Here is a 16,642-nt window from a genome sequence, read left to right on the forward strand (position 1 = left end):
AGGTCAGCCAAACGATACTGAGACGTTACTAGCTGACATAGAGGACGCGTTGGATGGCTACCCGAACGCTACGGGTTCTGACAGGGTTTACGTGTTGAAGCGAACGCCGAATAGACACGTGACAAGGTTCATTCGCCTACAACAGCAACACGTGCTAAATGACTACGCTAAACTTGCCACAGCTTTGAAATTAGAATTCAGTGGTTCTGCGACTTGCAAACATGATAGCTCACTGGCTAACACAGTCAAACAAGCTCGGAATGAACACCCACAAGCTTACTATTATAGGCTTCGTTCAGCTTTCTTTGGCCTACTCACTGAAACAGGCATGGAAGACCTGTTACCATTTAAACAAATGTTCCTGTCGAACATGTATCCTACCTTCATTACCTACTTGGGCCCTGCAGCCCATGTTGGCTTGCCTATCTTACAACTCAGAGAGCTTGCAAGCACAGCTTTTGAGGCATCAAAAGCTTGCAACGCTAAGAGCCCTGACCACTCGGTTTCGAAGTTTGATGAGGAGCACTCACTCCAGTCAGAGGGTGCATTATCAGGTATTGGAGTGTTATGAGATGACGCACAACAAAAGTTTCTACCACGAAACCATGATTCCAATATCCTCCTTGGTCGAAATAACTGTAAAGCACGTCGCCATCAAAACGACTACCGCTTCAATCGACCTGTTCACTACGTTCCTGCACCCAACCCACACAAAGTGTCAGACCATAAGGGTAACAAAGGGTTGAAGGATCATCAAAACGTAGACCAATGTTCTCCAGAAGTTCCACTACGTGAAGAACTAAAGGGAGAAACATTTGAGAAAAGGGTAAAAGATAAGTCACAAGGACTAGACGGGGAATTACCGGACACCAGGTCCGAAGGAATTAACACCCATAGCAAAGACGTTAAAATTCAAATCTCTCCCGCTCTCACTCGAGACCCTATCCAGGGCCCGCTTGATCAAGAAACAAGCCCACAGGCTTTGTCTATAGACTCTGATACAAATGTTGTGAAGAAAAAGGTCAAACGCTTCGTTAAAGCCAAGCCCACTCAAAATCATAAAAGTCGATCTGCTTCCACCTTGAACAGAATTGACACATCATGTTGTTGCGAACGACCACTCCACTTTGTGGGGAATATGTCCACTAAACACGAATCGAAAAGCCCATACATGGAAACAGTCCTGGAGGACTGCTTAACTTGTCATGTGCTAATTGATTTGGGTGCGACAATATCACTCATCTCTCAAACATTGTTTGATGAGCTAAAAAGGTATTTGAAGCCAACTAAAAGTTGGTTACAAGTGGAACGATGCGACACAACACTTCGAGGGGTCCCTCAGACTACCTCACCTCTCACATTGAGAGTCATGCTGAAACTACACTTCCAGGACGTATCGCTCGTTCACCCTGTGTATGTTACCAGCCTCAAAACTGTACCCCTGCTACTTGGAGCAGACTTGATGGATCGGTTACTCCCATTGATGGATTGGAAAACCAAACAGGTATGGTCACAGGCCACAGTGCCTTCTCCACCGACCACACTGTCCTCCCCTAATGCTAGCTGCAATGCAGTCATTCACAAGGGGTATCTGTCAAATGCACCCCTTGGGAAAAAGACGTTTAGAAACCTCTTGGGGTAGAATCCGATCCAAGGAGATATTACGATATCTCAACACATTCCATCAGCCAATCTGATTGACCGATCTTGTCATGATTTCGAGCCAGCTGTTTCTGTGAATGAGCAACTTCCCTCCTCCTTGCAGTCGTGCAATACTGTAGTTGAGATGCACTTCTCTTGCCCTTCGGACACTTCCGCCAGCACTGCGGCCGTCTCAGCAAGAAAAACATCGATGCGCAGAGTATACTCTGCTTCCGATGACACACCTTCCGCTTTGTGGGGGACGGTCAACCCTGACAATGACACTAATGGCGTCAGTCCAGCAACTGATCCGATGACTCCCACTGGTGTAACACTTTGCGATATCACAGACCGATATCCTCGTCTCAGTTCGCAGGTACTGAAGAGGTTGCCACACACGGACGCAGTGGTGACTGACAGACCTCGACAGCCACTGAAGGTTTTGAAGCACAAACACCAGGAGATTTGGTTGAAAGGTTACAGCCACTCTCATAATAACGCGGCCACTGACAACTCGTACATAGGGTCCGAACTTTTGTTTGCGCCTCGGATACCAACACCACCCGCTGGTGGGGGGATCCCGAGACACAAAGGGGGGGAATAGTAGCCCAGACCCATGATGAGCATTATCGAGGCCGGTGGGGGGGGGGGGGGGGGGGGGTCGAGACTACGCTACGGACAACACCGTAGATTTAGAGCATAAATCAAATAGTTGCAAACTCCCCTTTGAGAACAGTGAGGAGCAGACAGGCCCCTAGACGGGGATTATCTTAGAACATCTAAGATAGTACTGAGGTGTACCACACTGGTCTTAAAGGGAGTCCAGTGGACTTGTCCACCTCCAAAACAAATGACAACAATAGTCATTCCTTGCCATGTGTAGTAGTCACTACAAGACAACTAGTAAAATGCTCTAATCATGTATTCCAGTAGGATAACATTTCAGAATAAATCGGTAGGACAACTGGACCCCTTGAGTACCAATACCATAGTCAGTCCAGCAACACTCAGTAAGAGGATTAGTAACCTCACAAGTTAAATTGCTTTTGATAACAGCAACATAGGAGTCACTCAGAGTGCAACACGGGGAAGGGAATCTCCATTGCACTCTTCCAATGGCTTCACACGCCACTAATAAATAGAACCTCCTTGCTGAACCTCCGTTCAGGAGAAAAGTTATTAGAAGACATGAACCATGATCACACCTGTTGGGGATTAATCAGAATAGTTGGGTAACATAGATAAAATGTTTTATTTTCATTATATGCTTGTGAGTTACTTCTCATGTAGAATGTATCTTGTTGTACTATAGTGGTGGCCATTTGCAGTTATCCTTTCTCTGTCATGGGTTATAGTTACTTGGGCCGCAGAGAGGGGAGAGGTCAAGCTTGTCTTCATATGTAAACATATCTTTTAAACCATGTGAAGGGATGATTGAGGGGGAACCAATTATCTCTTGGCTCCACAATGTCTGTGTGCCAGTCACTGTGTCTCTGTGATCTTGTCCAGGAGGGGTGTATTTGATATATGCCTGTTGGTGAGGTTTTGTTTTATGGTCCTGAGTGGTCCCAAGAGCGAGATAAGAACATAGTTTAGGAGACAAAGCTGAACGATAATTTATAGCCAATGCTGTCTGGCTATGTGTGTTTTTGCTATAAAGGTTCTCAGTTGCAATGTGTAAGGACTCTCAGAGAATTCATTTATAGACACTGAGTTGATCTGAGAGTCACAGGGTTGTGATGGAGCTCATATAATTAAAGATGGACTTTATGATAACTCTGACTTGTGTGGTGATTTGGTAAATACAGGAAATTTCCAATACACACCACATACAACTGGTCTAATACTTAGAGTACTTCCGTCATGAGGTTAGCTCCTCCGTGGATAACATAGCTATGAAGTATACTTCTTCATACCTACCGCCACTACAATAATGGAAGACAGTGACTGGTAGTAAAACCACTACAGACTCCCTCGACACCAATTCTGACTGACCTTCAGGCATTGACTTAAATTACCTGACTACGTCAGACTCATTCTGAACAAGTTGTTATCGGCCAGGATACTTGATTTCCTTCCCTTGACATGTGTGCTTGTGTAAGCATAAACGCACATGCACAACGGAACATCTAATTAGGATTTATGCTAGGATCACTTAAGGGTACAAGCAAAATACCAGCCTTAGTAAAGTGGAACATTTATTTTGAGGCCTTTAACTCGACAGCTACAGCACTCACCAGTTTTCTTCCCAGAAGTCCATAGGTCATCCCTGTAGACTGCCCAAAACTTGTGCCTCACAGCTGTAGACTTATCAACTTAGGATAGTACCCTAAGCAACACCCTGCAAATGAGGAAAGACCTAGATATGACATTAGACAATGCCATGATAGGGTCATTTTGCCAAGACCATGGACGTAGATAGAATACAGTCCAATTAGATGATTAAGGAGGCATAACTATATTTTGTTTGGTTTATGCTTTCATTAATTTTGTTTCATTTTCTTCGGCACATAGAAAGTGATAGAGCCATAAACAACTTCCACATACAACCATCAGTTAGTGCCACAACACTGCTCATTTGGGAGTAAATGCAATGATATATTTCATGAGTGTGTGTGCGTTGTTAACATCTGCCTAAGTTACTGCCCAGATCTTCCAGTCTGGACGACCAGACGACGGGTCCGGAACGGCGAACCCAATCCGGACATCCGCTGCCCAGCCATGGAGCGGACTTCTTCATTTGCAGACACCCTACCCGGGTCGACCACACCAGAGGGGGGACTGCAACAACGATCATCAACTGGACATCTGCTGTCCAGCCATGGAGCGGACTTCTTCATTTGCAGACACCCTACCCGGGTCGATCACCAGATGGGGACCACATCGATGGACCACAACCAGGACAACCCACGGTCATTTTTATGTTGGTTTGCAACATGCAGGTTAATCGTAAGATTGAATCCAACATTGGGGGACTGTCATGACATTGGCCTGGGGGATAGGTTTAAGACAGTCATAAATATATCTCCCCCCCTTTCCCTTCTCTAACCTATTGAGGTTACGTTAAAAAAAACTTGGTTAACATAGAGATTCTGGGAACATCAGAATGTGGGGGGAAATGAACAATATTCTGGTAATCCGACCAATTGAACATATGCAGTGGTACTTAATGAATATGATGTCAGTTCGGTTGTCATCTGAGACATTCTCATCAATGATAAGATGACAAACTCTACAGTGGAAAGTCTACACATCAGAGTTATTAGATTGACATGGAATTGTTGTTCAATTTAAATGTTTGAATATGAAATTACCTGTGATGGGATGAAATGTGATTTTAGCTTCTAAAATGTGAGATTTGGATTTTAACAAGATAGGGCTGCTCAATCAGTGGCCCTCCCCTGTGAAGAGACAAGGGCTATAAAACTTTTCAAACACACCTTCCTCTCCCTTCCTATATAAGCCCTTGACGACAACATAACTATTTGTTCCGGGGATATGAGGATGACGATCCCATGTCAGAATGGTTCAGATAAAACTACAGAATGAAGCCAACAACAGCATGAGCTTTGGTTGCGAATGGTATGAACTTTGAACTCTTATTCATTCTTATAGCACAGCTTCGCCTTTGTTCCTGTCTTCCGCACTTTCACTCAACCCAGCCCCTTTTCCTTTGTGTAACAAGCTGTCATATCTGTTCCGCTCGCTAGGGACGTTTCCTTTATGACGGCAATTTGTAATCAAGTTATGATTTAAGTATGTGTATGTGTGATTCTGTGTGATTAGTTAGGTATTTAATAAATAATTAAACCCAATTTTGTATTGCCGATTCAAATTGTTATCCAGGGTTCTTGCAGATAACCAAGAATTTACAACTTTCAGATGAGACTGAAGTAAGATGAAGATTAATGTTGACTGCTATGGATGTAAAATATTACTAGTTCTTTAAGAGTTTATTCGGAAGATAACAGCTCTATAAATATTATTTTGTGGTGCCCGACTCTAGTTAATTACATGTATTTGATTAGCTCAATCAGGTGATATTAATTACAGAGAAATTATTTTATAGAATAGCATGTCTTAGCAATTAATCCGGCATAGCCAAAGACACGACACCACTCACTACCAGTAAATTGACTCACTGTACAAGACCTCACCCCTTCACTTCACTCTGTAAGTACTTTTGACAATATATTGAAAATTAGTTTTGGGTTATTTGTTTTTAGTCATAAGTCAAATACTTGAAGGTTAATGTATCATTTTACTCGTTGTTATGTTTTGGTTGTTACATCAGGGCCAGTATTCATGAAGTGTCTCAGTGTAGGAGTGTTGATCTACGTAGGGATGAGATGATTAACCAGGGTAAAAAAGACATGCAAACAAGTATTGTAACACTGCAGTGTGTGTGTGTGTGTGTGTGTGTGTGTGAGTCACTTGCTGTTTAGACTCTCAGCTTGGGGATAGGTGCTATCATTGAACCTGGTGGTCAGTCTTTATGCTGCTGTACAGCTTGACGGACCGTAGAGGATTGAACATTTATCCTCCTAAATTTGGGGTTCTGAGAATAAAACAGCTTCAGAACAATCAATGTAGAAATGTGTGTTTACAGTACTACAGATCTGTTCCATATGTGGTTGTTGTTGTTGTTGATGATGATGATGATGATGATCATGACTTTATTGAATTCTTGAGCAAATTATTTTTGCGTCATACATATCATCTTAAATAGACAGATGTAGACAGACATGCAAAACGTCACACACATTACATACATAATGGAATAGACTTACAGACAGACAGTATTCACATAGACAACCATAAAGCACAATACAACACAACACAATATGAGCCTGGTTCATTTTCAGTAATGAGGCCCTGGACCCCATTTACAGTTTCTACTTCAATGTATCAGGTGGAGTTATTCACCAGCTATAGAGTGAGTTGTTGTTTATGTTTCTAAGACTGCAGGGAGGGAGATGCAACAATGGCCTTGAGAACAGCAGGAAGAGTGTTGGTGGTCTTTCTCTGGTCTGTGACAGGTATGGTCTAATTCATAACTTGACATGTTTGTCAATCTACAGGCATCAGTGTGAGCCAATTGGCCTTGGCTTAATTCTGATACCGTTGTGTTTCAGTGGTACTGGGTCAGGATGACTGGAGTGTGAGTTACACCACTCAGAGTATCTGTACCTTCAAGGAGTCAACAGTGGATCTGTCCAGCTCTTACACATATCCCAGTGGTTATACAGTCACAACAACCTTCTGGTTTACCAAGTATAATGCTGAGGGTCCTGTAAGTCTGAGTGATGACCCAGACTACAAAGGTCGTGTGATGTACAGTAAGGATAGAGAGAATGGTCACACCCTGACAATCACAGACCTGAGAGAGAGTGACTCAGCTACGTACAAGTTCAGATTTACAGATCAGACTGGGAAATGGAGATATACTGGCGAACCTGGAGTCACTCTGTCTGTCACAGGTACGGTTACATTCAATATAGTTAAACTGTTGATTTCCATTGAGATTGGGAAATTGTCTTGGTTTGTATTTATATCTGTATAACATAGGATTTCTTCCATCTTTGTATTAGAGTGACACGTCAGTGATAAAGGGATTTACAGTGATATTGTTTTTTTTCTCCAGGTCTTCAGGTGAAGTTGACTGTTGGATTTTGGTATAATACACTGACCTGTAGCACCACCTGTACTCTGACTGACAACCCCACCTACATCTGGTACAAGAACGGACACAAAGTAAAGGAGGACACTTCTAGCTCGTACCCAGACTCCTTTAGTGATGTAGACAGCTACTCCTGTGCTGTAAAAGGCCATGAGGATCTCCGCTCTTCTGCTGTGTGTAAGTGTGGACTTTTACATACAACATTTGTTTCAGGTTGTCAGACGATCATTATTTAATTTTCTGTGAATGTGACGTCCACTTCTGCTTTAGCTCCGTATGCTTTGCCACACAGTGTTGAATGGGCTTCAAGATATATAATCACATTCATGAAAACGCAGTCAATGGATGAATATACTTCTACCAGATACCTTTCATTATGTTTTTGCACTTGTACACCATTGCACTACTTTTTTAAAAATGAAAAAAATTGAAAAAAACTACAAAGCTGAGGGACTAGTCACATCCTTGTTACTTTCACAGCATATGATTTTAACTGGTGAAAACTAGTTTTCCTACCTAATCAACAGTGTTGACTTCTTTTAGTTTATTCTTTTGAGATGGGATCACCTCGTTAGTCAGTATGTGTTACACATGTGCTCGCTTGTCCACCAGGTTAGTGGGAAGGTATTTCACCTGTGTTGGCCCAGGTGATATTTAAATGATGAAGTTTAAGAAATGTGGAGAGTCAACACCTTTACTTGATTGACTGATTTCTGGAAAAACAAGTCTTTACCTTCCCTGCTTTTGTTTTTCTCCACTTTTTGGTTTGTTTCCTGTCTTCACGTTTGGTGTAGGTTTTTACTTTTTTCTTATCGGGCAAATATTGTGGGTGCTCGTGTCTCTGGTTCCAGTTGTTGATGCTAGTCAACTTTCAATGGACATGAGTGTCTTTCACAACCTCTCCTAGAAACCGGTCTTATTTTGGTATTTTTTTGTGACTCTTTGGTATTTCCCCCTTCTGTTTGAGTGACTTTTCTTGCAGGTGAACATAACAGCGTAAGTGTATAGGTAATATTAAGGTGTTCTATTGTCTTGTCTTTCAGGTCAAAAGTGTTGGAGTGTGACTTACACCCATCAGAAGATCTGTGCCTTGAAGGGGTCAACAGTGGACATATCCTGCTCTTACACATATCCCAGTAATCATGAAATCAAAAAAGCTTTCTGGTTTACTAAATGGTCTGATAAGGATGCTGAAGATCTGAGCTCAGTGCCAGGGTATGAGGGTCATATAGAGTACCTTGGGGATAAGGAGAGTGACTGTACCCTGAGAATCACAGACCTGAGATTGAATGACTCTGCTGGGTACCGTTTTAGATTCATAACATCCGGAGACAAGTTTGCTTGCTCACCTGTCTCCCTGACTGTCACAGGTAATCTGTCTCACATCTCACATCTATTACTGTAATGACCTTATTAAATGCATTCATACAGACACATTACATGTTGCATACCACTGTATGTGATACATACCACTGTATGTGATACCAAATGTAGTATTTCACATAAGAGGACCTACTGAACAATGAACAAAAATATAAATGCAACATGTAATGTGTTTGTTTCATGAGTTGAAGTAAAATATCCCAGAAAAATGTACATCTCACAAATTTGTTTACATCCCTGTTTGTGAGAATTTCTCCTTTGCCAAGATAACCCATCCACTTGACAGATGTGGCATTTTATGAAGCTGATTAAACAGCATTATTATTACACAGGTGCACCTTGTGCTGGGGACAATAAAAGGCCACTATAAATTGTGCAGTTTTGTCACACAAGACAGTGCCACAGATGTCTCAAGTTTTGAGGGAGTGTGCAATTGGCATGCTGACTTCAGTAATGTCAACCAGAGCTGTTACCAGATAATTTAATGTATGTTCATTTATCTGCCTCCAATGTCATTTTAGAGAATTTGACAGTGTGTCCAACTGGCCTCACAACCACAGACCACTTGTATGGCAACAATCAACAGCCTGATCAACTCTCTGTGTAGGAGATGTGTCACGCTGCATGAGACAAATACGCTTTTTGTTCATATGGAACATTTCTGGGATTTATTATTGCAGCTCATGAAACATGAAACCAACACTTTACATGTTGTGTTTATATTTTTGTTCAGTGTAGTTGAAACAGAGACCCGAGAGAGAGAATGACTCTCATTATTGTCTCTAAAATAGTTTATTCAGATTTAGGAAAGCAGTATGACACGGAGTTACTCTGTCTGTCACAGGTAATAGATACTGTGTTAAATACTAGACCAAGATTCAATACAAATGTGCATTATCAATCTACAGACTAACGTAATTTGAATTCAAACAAAATGAATAGTCTAGTTATTGTAGGTTCGTTCAACACATCTTGATTTGTGTTTATTCAGTTTGAGGGTCAGGATGATAGTCTGTACAGACTGTAATAGGACTGGCTTGCATCATTTCTTCAGAAGAGAACTCAGTAAATTCATACAGTATTTTCACATGTTGTATTTCTCTCCAGATCTACAGGTAAAGATGAAAACTTCACTGTTTTCAAGCTGGGTGACTCTGACCTGTAGCACCACCTGTACTCTGACTGACAACCCCACCTACATCTGGTATAGGAATGGACACAAAGTAAAGGAGGACACTTCCAGCCAGTACTCAGACTACTTTAGAGACACAGACAGTTACTCCTGTGCTGTAAAAGGCCATGAGAATCTCCACTCTCCTGCAGTGTGTGAGTGCAGATTCCACTACAGTATTCCTCCTCATTAGACTATATTCATTCATGTTGGTGAATTACACATCTGAAACACTCATCACACAGAAAGATCTGAAAAGAATACAGAAAACCTTATATTGTCATGTTATTGTTTAAGGTGTCCGTGGTCAGAACTGTTGGAGTGTGACTTACCCCCATCAGGGAGTCTGTGCCTTGAAGGGGTCAACAGTGGATATATCCTCCATGTATGACAGTGGTTATGATACAATCACATCAACACTCTGGTTTAGTTCTAAACAGAGTTCCAGCTGGAAGGATGAGTTGGTCCCTGAGGACCTAACCACAGACCCAGGGTATGCAGGTCGTGTGGAGTATGCAGGAGAGAAGGAGAGAGGTCACTCCATCCTGAGAATCACAGATCTGAGAGAGGAGGACTCTGCTGAGTACAAGTTCATATTCAACACACAAACCTCAGGATGGGGGTACAGCTTCCATGGAACAACTCTGACTGTCACAGGTAACACTGCACTCACAACCTTCAGGTGAATGTGACTCCTGCCTGGTGATTCAACACTTTCCCCAAATTTCCCCACTTTCCCCAGAAATCCTATTTGGAGGATTAATTCGTTCTGATTCTGGGAATATTCTTGAAAACATGGGGATTTTGGGAGAGTTACCAGAATTGTTGAACCCTGTTCCTGCCACAGTGACAATGCAGCTGTGGGTGTTGATGTCTTTCTTTTTTTACATTGATACAATAGGAACCTTCTGTGTAGGAAAGTCTTTGTTTATTGTAATAGATCAGGTGATTCAGGGTTTTAATGATGTTTTTTACTCCAGGTCTTCAGGTGCTGTTTAAGGATCCAACCAACATCATAGAGGGAATGTGTCTTCGTCTGTTCTGTGAGTCCATATGCTTTCTGCAGGACAACCACTCTTACATCTGGTACAAGAACGGACAACGTCTGTTCAGTCACGAGACCAAGTACCTGATCTTAGACCCAGTCCGCAGTGAGGATGCAGGCAGATACTCCTGTGCTGTAAACGGCCAGGAGGATCTCGCCTCTGCTGAAAAGACTCTCACTGTCAGATGTGAGTATGTGGGATATAATTCTAGAACTACACACTGAGTATACAAAACATTTAGAACACCTGCTTTTTCCATGACATAGACCAGATTTACACAACTGGTGGTCCACAGGCCGAATTTGGCTTGCGGGTGGTTTTATTTGCCCCCCCCTCGCAAGCAAGGTAAGAGTACACATTGTTGCATTATACTATGTGTACTCTTACCTTTTCTGTCATCCTCTTTACTAGATGGCCCAAAGACCACCTCAGTGTCAAACCCTCTGGTGAAATAGTGGAGGGCAGTTCAGTGACTCTGACCTGCAGCAGTGATGCCAACCCACCTGTGGACAAATACACCTGGTACAAGAAGAACGTAACCTCACCAAAATCATCAGGACAGAGTTACACCATCACCAAGATCAGCTCTGAGGACAGAAGAGAAATTACTGTGAGGCTGATACTAAATATGGACGTCTCAACTCTTCCCCTGTGTTTGTGGACGTTCAGTGTTAGTTCACCTAATCTTCATCTATTCATTGACAATCACACAGGTCAACAACAATAAAGAATCATTAGTAATGTTACACCCTTATCATACCATATGTTATAGAATTATTAATGTTACACACTTATCATCCTATATGATATATAATTAGTAATATTACACACTTATCATCCTATATGATATATAATTAGTAATGTTACACACTTATCATCCTATATGATATATAATTAGTAATATTACACACTTATCATCCTATATGATATATAATTAGTAATGTTACACACTTATCATCCTATATGATATATAATTAAATAAATATTGTTTCATTTTCTTCTTTCCTGGTTTCCTCTGTCATATCTCCACCATGCATTTAGAATCTCATGATACTACAGCAGCGTTTCCCTGGTTTCCTCTATGTCATATCTCCACCATGCATTTAGAATCTCATGATACTACAGCAGTGTTTCCCTGGTTTCATCTATGTCATATCTCCACCATGCATTTAGAATCTCATGATACTACAGCAGCGTTTCCCTGGTTTCCTCTATGTCATATCTCCACCATGCATTTAGAATCTCATGATACTACAGCAGTGTTTCCCTGGTTTCCTCTATGTCATATCTCCACCATGCATTTAGAATCTCATGATACTACAGCAGTGTTTCCCTGGTTTCCTCTATGTCATATCTCCACCATGCATTTAGAATCTCATGATACTACAGCAGCGTTTCCCTGGTTTCCTCTATGTCATGTCTCCACCATGCATTTATAACCTCATGATACTGCAGCAGCGTTTCCCTGGTTTCCTGTGGTGGGGGTGGGGGCTGTCCTGACTGCTGGAGCTCTTCTAGTCAACATCTACTGCACTCTGAAGAGGTGAGTCTGACATTTACATGTACTTATCTTACACTAAGGTCAGTAGAGAGCAGAACTCACTCCGTCCCTCATTACAGGAGATCAACAGGAGGAAGTGATGCCACATCAGACACACAGGTAATAATGTCAACAACCAAAGTTATTTCAATACCAATACAGCAGAAAGACAGGAAGCGAAATTAATTAATGTATTTGTGTTTTATGCAGTATTGCGTATTTGTGTTTCTGTGTCTCTCTCCACAGAGTGTCCATCCTAATCCTAACAGTAAGACGTACACAGCTCTGAACATGAAGACCAGGTCACCAGAGTATGACACCCTGGCAGTAAGTCTCTTATAATGCAGTTTGTGTGTCCGTGTACATACAAGTGTTAGAGGGAGTGGTTTGTAAAGTGTTCATTCAATGTGTCTTCTATCAGAATGTGAGGGACTTCGCAGTGACCTTCGCAGTGACACAGCCCCTCAGATACTGAGCTCTCCGATTATGAGAAATGAAGAGACCCACCACAGAACCTGGACTGAAGAGATCCACCACAGAACCTGGACTGAAGAGACCCACCACAGAACCTGGACTGAAGAGACCCACCACAGAACCTGGACTGAAGAGACCCACCACAGAACCTGGACTGAAGAGACCCACCACAGAACCTGGACTGAAGAGACCCACCACAGAACCTGGACTGAAGAGACCCACCACAGAACCTGGACTGAAGAGACCCACCACAGAACCTGGACTGAAGAGCAACAGCATCAAACCAAAGCTAGACCTCACAATGCTATTCTCTTACTATCATTATGCTTTCTTATATAGAAGGTTTGAGACAATGAGTTTTAACTTCTGAGTAAATGAATTTAGATGGTTCTCCTAATGATAAATACAGTATGTGCACTATCGTTCAAAAGTTTGGGGTCACTTAAAATGGCCTTGTTTTTGAAAGAAAAGCAAAAAATATTGTCTTAAAATAGCATCAAATTGATCAGAAATGCAGTGTAGACATGGTTAATGTTGTAAATGACTATTCTAGATGGAAATGGCTGTTTTTTAATGGAATATCTACAAAGGCGTACAGAGGCCAATTATCAGCAACCATCACTCCTGTGTTCCAATGGCACGTTGTGTTAGCTAATCCAAGCTTATCATTTTACAAGGCAAATTAATCATTAGAAAACCATACTGCAATTATGTTAGTACAGCTGAAAACTGTTGTCTGATTAAAGAAGCAATGAAACTGGCCTTCTTTAGATGAGTTGAGTATCTGGAGCATCAGCATTTGTGGGTTTCATTACTGGCTCAGTATGTCAATTAATCTGTTTTCTATCTATAGATTGTATTGCTTATCTTTTTTATGGGATTTTGCCAATTCCAGATTTTTTAGAACATATAAAGTCTTGTCTTAGTGACACAAAAATGAATAATATTGATACGCTCTTTTAAATATTAGTATCTCTGGAGTTGTTCCTGATGTGTTAAAATATGTTTTACTTTGTATTGCTGTCAGTCATTACTGGTCATTTTATATTTTATATTATGTAATACCATATTGTTCAGTGTCATAATATTCCTTGTTTTATTATCAAATTATTCATTATTATGTATTTTAGATACATTGAATACATGTTGTAAATAAGCTCAAGGTAGACAATGAATAGACAACAAATACATGTATGATTTTGTTCATTTACATTGAATCATAACTACATCCATTCAGCTTGTTTCTTGTATTTTTGCCTATTGGATACATGATGGTGCTATTGAACCACATAACCATGAGTGGCTAGACACGCACACACACTACACCCTACACCTACCTAGACGTTACCAGATTCTTTCCCAGTAGTTCAGACAATGTACGGGTGTGTTGTTGTGGATGCCTATGTCAGTATGTATGGGTATGTTGCTCCCTAGACTACTGCAGGAGTACTCTAATGTAAGATGTCAAACAGATTTACTAGGTGGTAAAGATCTGGATGGACTATTTCTATTTTGATCTAAATTCTTTGATTCTTTGGGAATGGTTCATACTGGTGTCTGGAGCTCTACCCCTCTGCCCTATCAGACGCTCAGAAGTCCATCCAGCTCGCCCCTGATTGGCCAAAGGGATACTTCCTCAAGGAGAGTGCACTGATGGGGTTAAAGGTCAGTGTCTGAGCTCTCTACTGTGAAAGTGGACATTGCTGACTGTGTGTGTGTCTGTCGGTGAAATCTGACTCTCAATCTCTTCTTCCTCATATCTCGCCCTCTCTTCCCCCTGCTCTCTCTTGCTTCATCTTCCCTCTCTCCCCCATCCCCTCTCCCTTCCCTCTACCTCCTCTCACCCCCCTCCTCCCATCCCTACCCTCCTCCCATCCCTCCCCTCTTCTCTCTCCAGCTATATGGTGAGGCAGAAAGGGCCATGGATCAGGTGTTAAAGCTGGATCAGGACTGAGATGAGTCCTCCACTGAGGTCTTCAACTGCAAGGTCCTGCAGCTCATGATGAGGGGAGACAGGGGTCAGGCTCCAGCGTAATGGAGTTGGTGGTAGTAGAGTTGGATAACTCAATGTGTTCGAAGCTGAAGTTTGGTCTTCTCTCTCTCTCTCTCTCTCTCTCTCTCTCTCTCACACTTTTTCATGTAGAACCTGGGTTTGGAGGAGGGGCAGAGATTTTTGCTGCTGGAGAAGTTTACTGCTGCTCTCGGCTCCTCTCATGACTCCAGTGATGGAGCTCTCCTCCCCTCAGGACTCCAGTGGTGGACCTCTCCTCCCCTCAGGACTCCAGTGGTGGACCTCTCCTCCCCTCAGGACTCCAGTGGTGGACCTCTCCTCCCTTCAGGACTCCAGTGGTGGACCTCTCCTCCCATCAGGACTCCAGTGGAGGACCTCTCCTCTCCTCAGGACTCCAGTGGAGGACCTCTCCTCTCCTCAGGACTCCAGTGGTGGACCTCTCCTCCCCCCATGACTCCAGTGGTGGACCTCTCCTCCCCTCATGACTCCAGTGGTGGCCCTCTCCTCCCCTCAGGACTCCAGTGGTGGACCTCTCCTCCCCTCAGGACTCCAGTGGTGGACCTCTCCTCCCTTCAGGACTCCAGTGGTGGACCTCTCCTCCCCTCAGGACTCCAGTGGTGGACCTCTCCTCCCCTCAGGACTCCAGTGGTGGACCTCTCCTCCCTTCAGGACTCCAGTGGTGGACCTCTCCTCTCCTCAGGACTCCAGTGGAGGACCTCTCCTCTCCTCAGGACTCCAGTGGAGGACCTCTCCTCTCCTCAGGACTCCAGTGGTGGACCTCTCCTCCCCCCATGACTCCAGTGGTGGACCTCTCCTCCCCTCATGACTCCAGTGGTGGCCCTCTCCTCCCCTCAGGACTCCAGTGGTGGACCTCTCCTCCCCTCAGGACTCCAGTGGTGGACCTCTCCTCCCTTCAGGACTCCAGTGGTGGACCTCTCCTCCCCTCAGGACTCCAGTGGTGGACCTCTGCTCCCCTCAGGACTCCAGTGGTGGACCTCTGCTCCCCTCAGGACTCCAGTGGTGGACCTCTCCTCCCCTCAGAACTCCAGTGGTGGACCTCTCCTCCCCTCAGGACTCCAGTGGTGGACCTCTCCTCCCCTCAGGACTCCAGTGGAGGACCTCTCCTCTCCTCAGGACTCCAGTGGAGGACCTCTCCTCTCCTCAGGACCCCGGTGGTGGACCTCTCCTACCCCTCATGACTCCAGTGGTGGACCTCTCCTCCCCTCATGACTCCAGTGGTGGGCCTCTCCTCCCCTCATTACTCCAGTGGTGGACCTCTCCTCCCCTCATGACTCCAGTGGAGGACCTCTCCTCCCCTCATGACTCCAGTGGAGGATCTCTCCTCCCCTCAGGACTCCAGTGGTGGACCTCTCCTCCCCTCAGGACTCCAGTGGTGGACCTCTCCTCCCCTCATGACTCCAGTGGAGGACCTCTCCTCCCCTCATGACTCCAGTGGAGGATCTCTCCTCTCCTCATGACTCCAGTGGAGGACCTCTCCTCCCATCAGGACTCCAGTGGTGGACCTCTGCTCCCCTCAGGACTCCAGTGGTGGACCTCTCCTCCCCCCATGACTCCAGTGGTGGACCTCTCCTCCCCTCAGGACTCCAGTGGTGGACCTCTCCTCCCCTCAGGACTCCAGTGGTGGACCTCTCCTCCCCTCAGGACTCCAGTGGTGGACCTCTCCTCCCCTCATGAC

General features: G+C 43.7%; 1 protein-coding gene across 1 annotated transcript; it reads left to right on the top strand.

The window, feature by feature from the left end:
- Window positions 1–6,607: 6,607 nt before the first annotated feature.
- LOC116361873 (sialoadhesin-like) lies at window positions 6,608–11,918 on the top strand. The gene is made up of 8 exons (XM_031816184.1): window positions 6,608–6,680; window positions 6,777–7,121; window positions 7,286–7,498; window positions 8,365–8,691; window positions 9,812–10,030; window positions 10,173–10,532; window positions 10,856–11,107; window positions 11,333–11,918. Exons 1-8 carry the CDS (start codon window positions 6,626–6,628, stop codon window positions 11,374–11,376), a joined length of 1,815 nt encoding a protein of 604 aa, XP_031672044.1. The 5' UTR covers window positions 6,608–6,625; the 3' UTR covers window positions 11,377–11,918.
- Window positions 11,919–16,642: the final 4,724 nt, after the last annotated feature.

The sequence above is a fragment of the Oncorhynchus kisutch genome, unplaced genomic scaffold, assembly GCF_002021735.2.
Source record: "Oncorhynchus kisutch isolate 150728-3 unplaced genomic scaffold, Okis_V2 scaffold758, whole genome shotgun sequence".
NCBI lineage: Eukaryota > Metazoa > Chordata > Actinopteri > Salmoniformes > Salmonidae > Oncorhynchus > Oncorhynchus kisutch.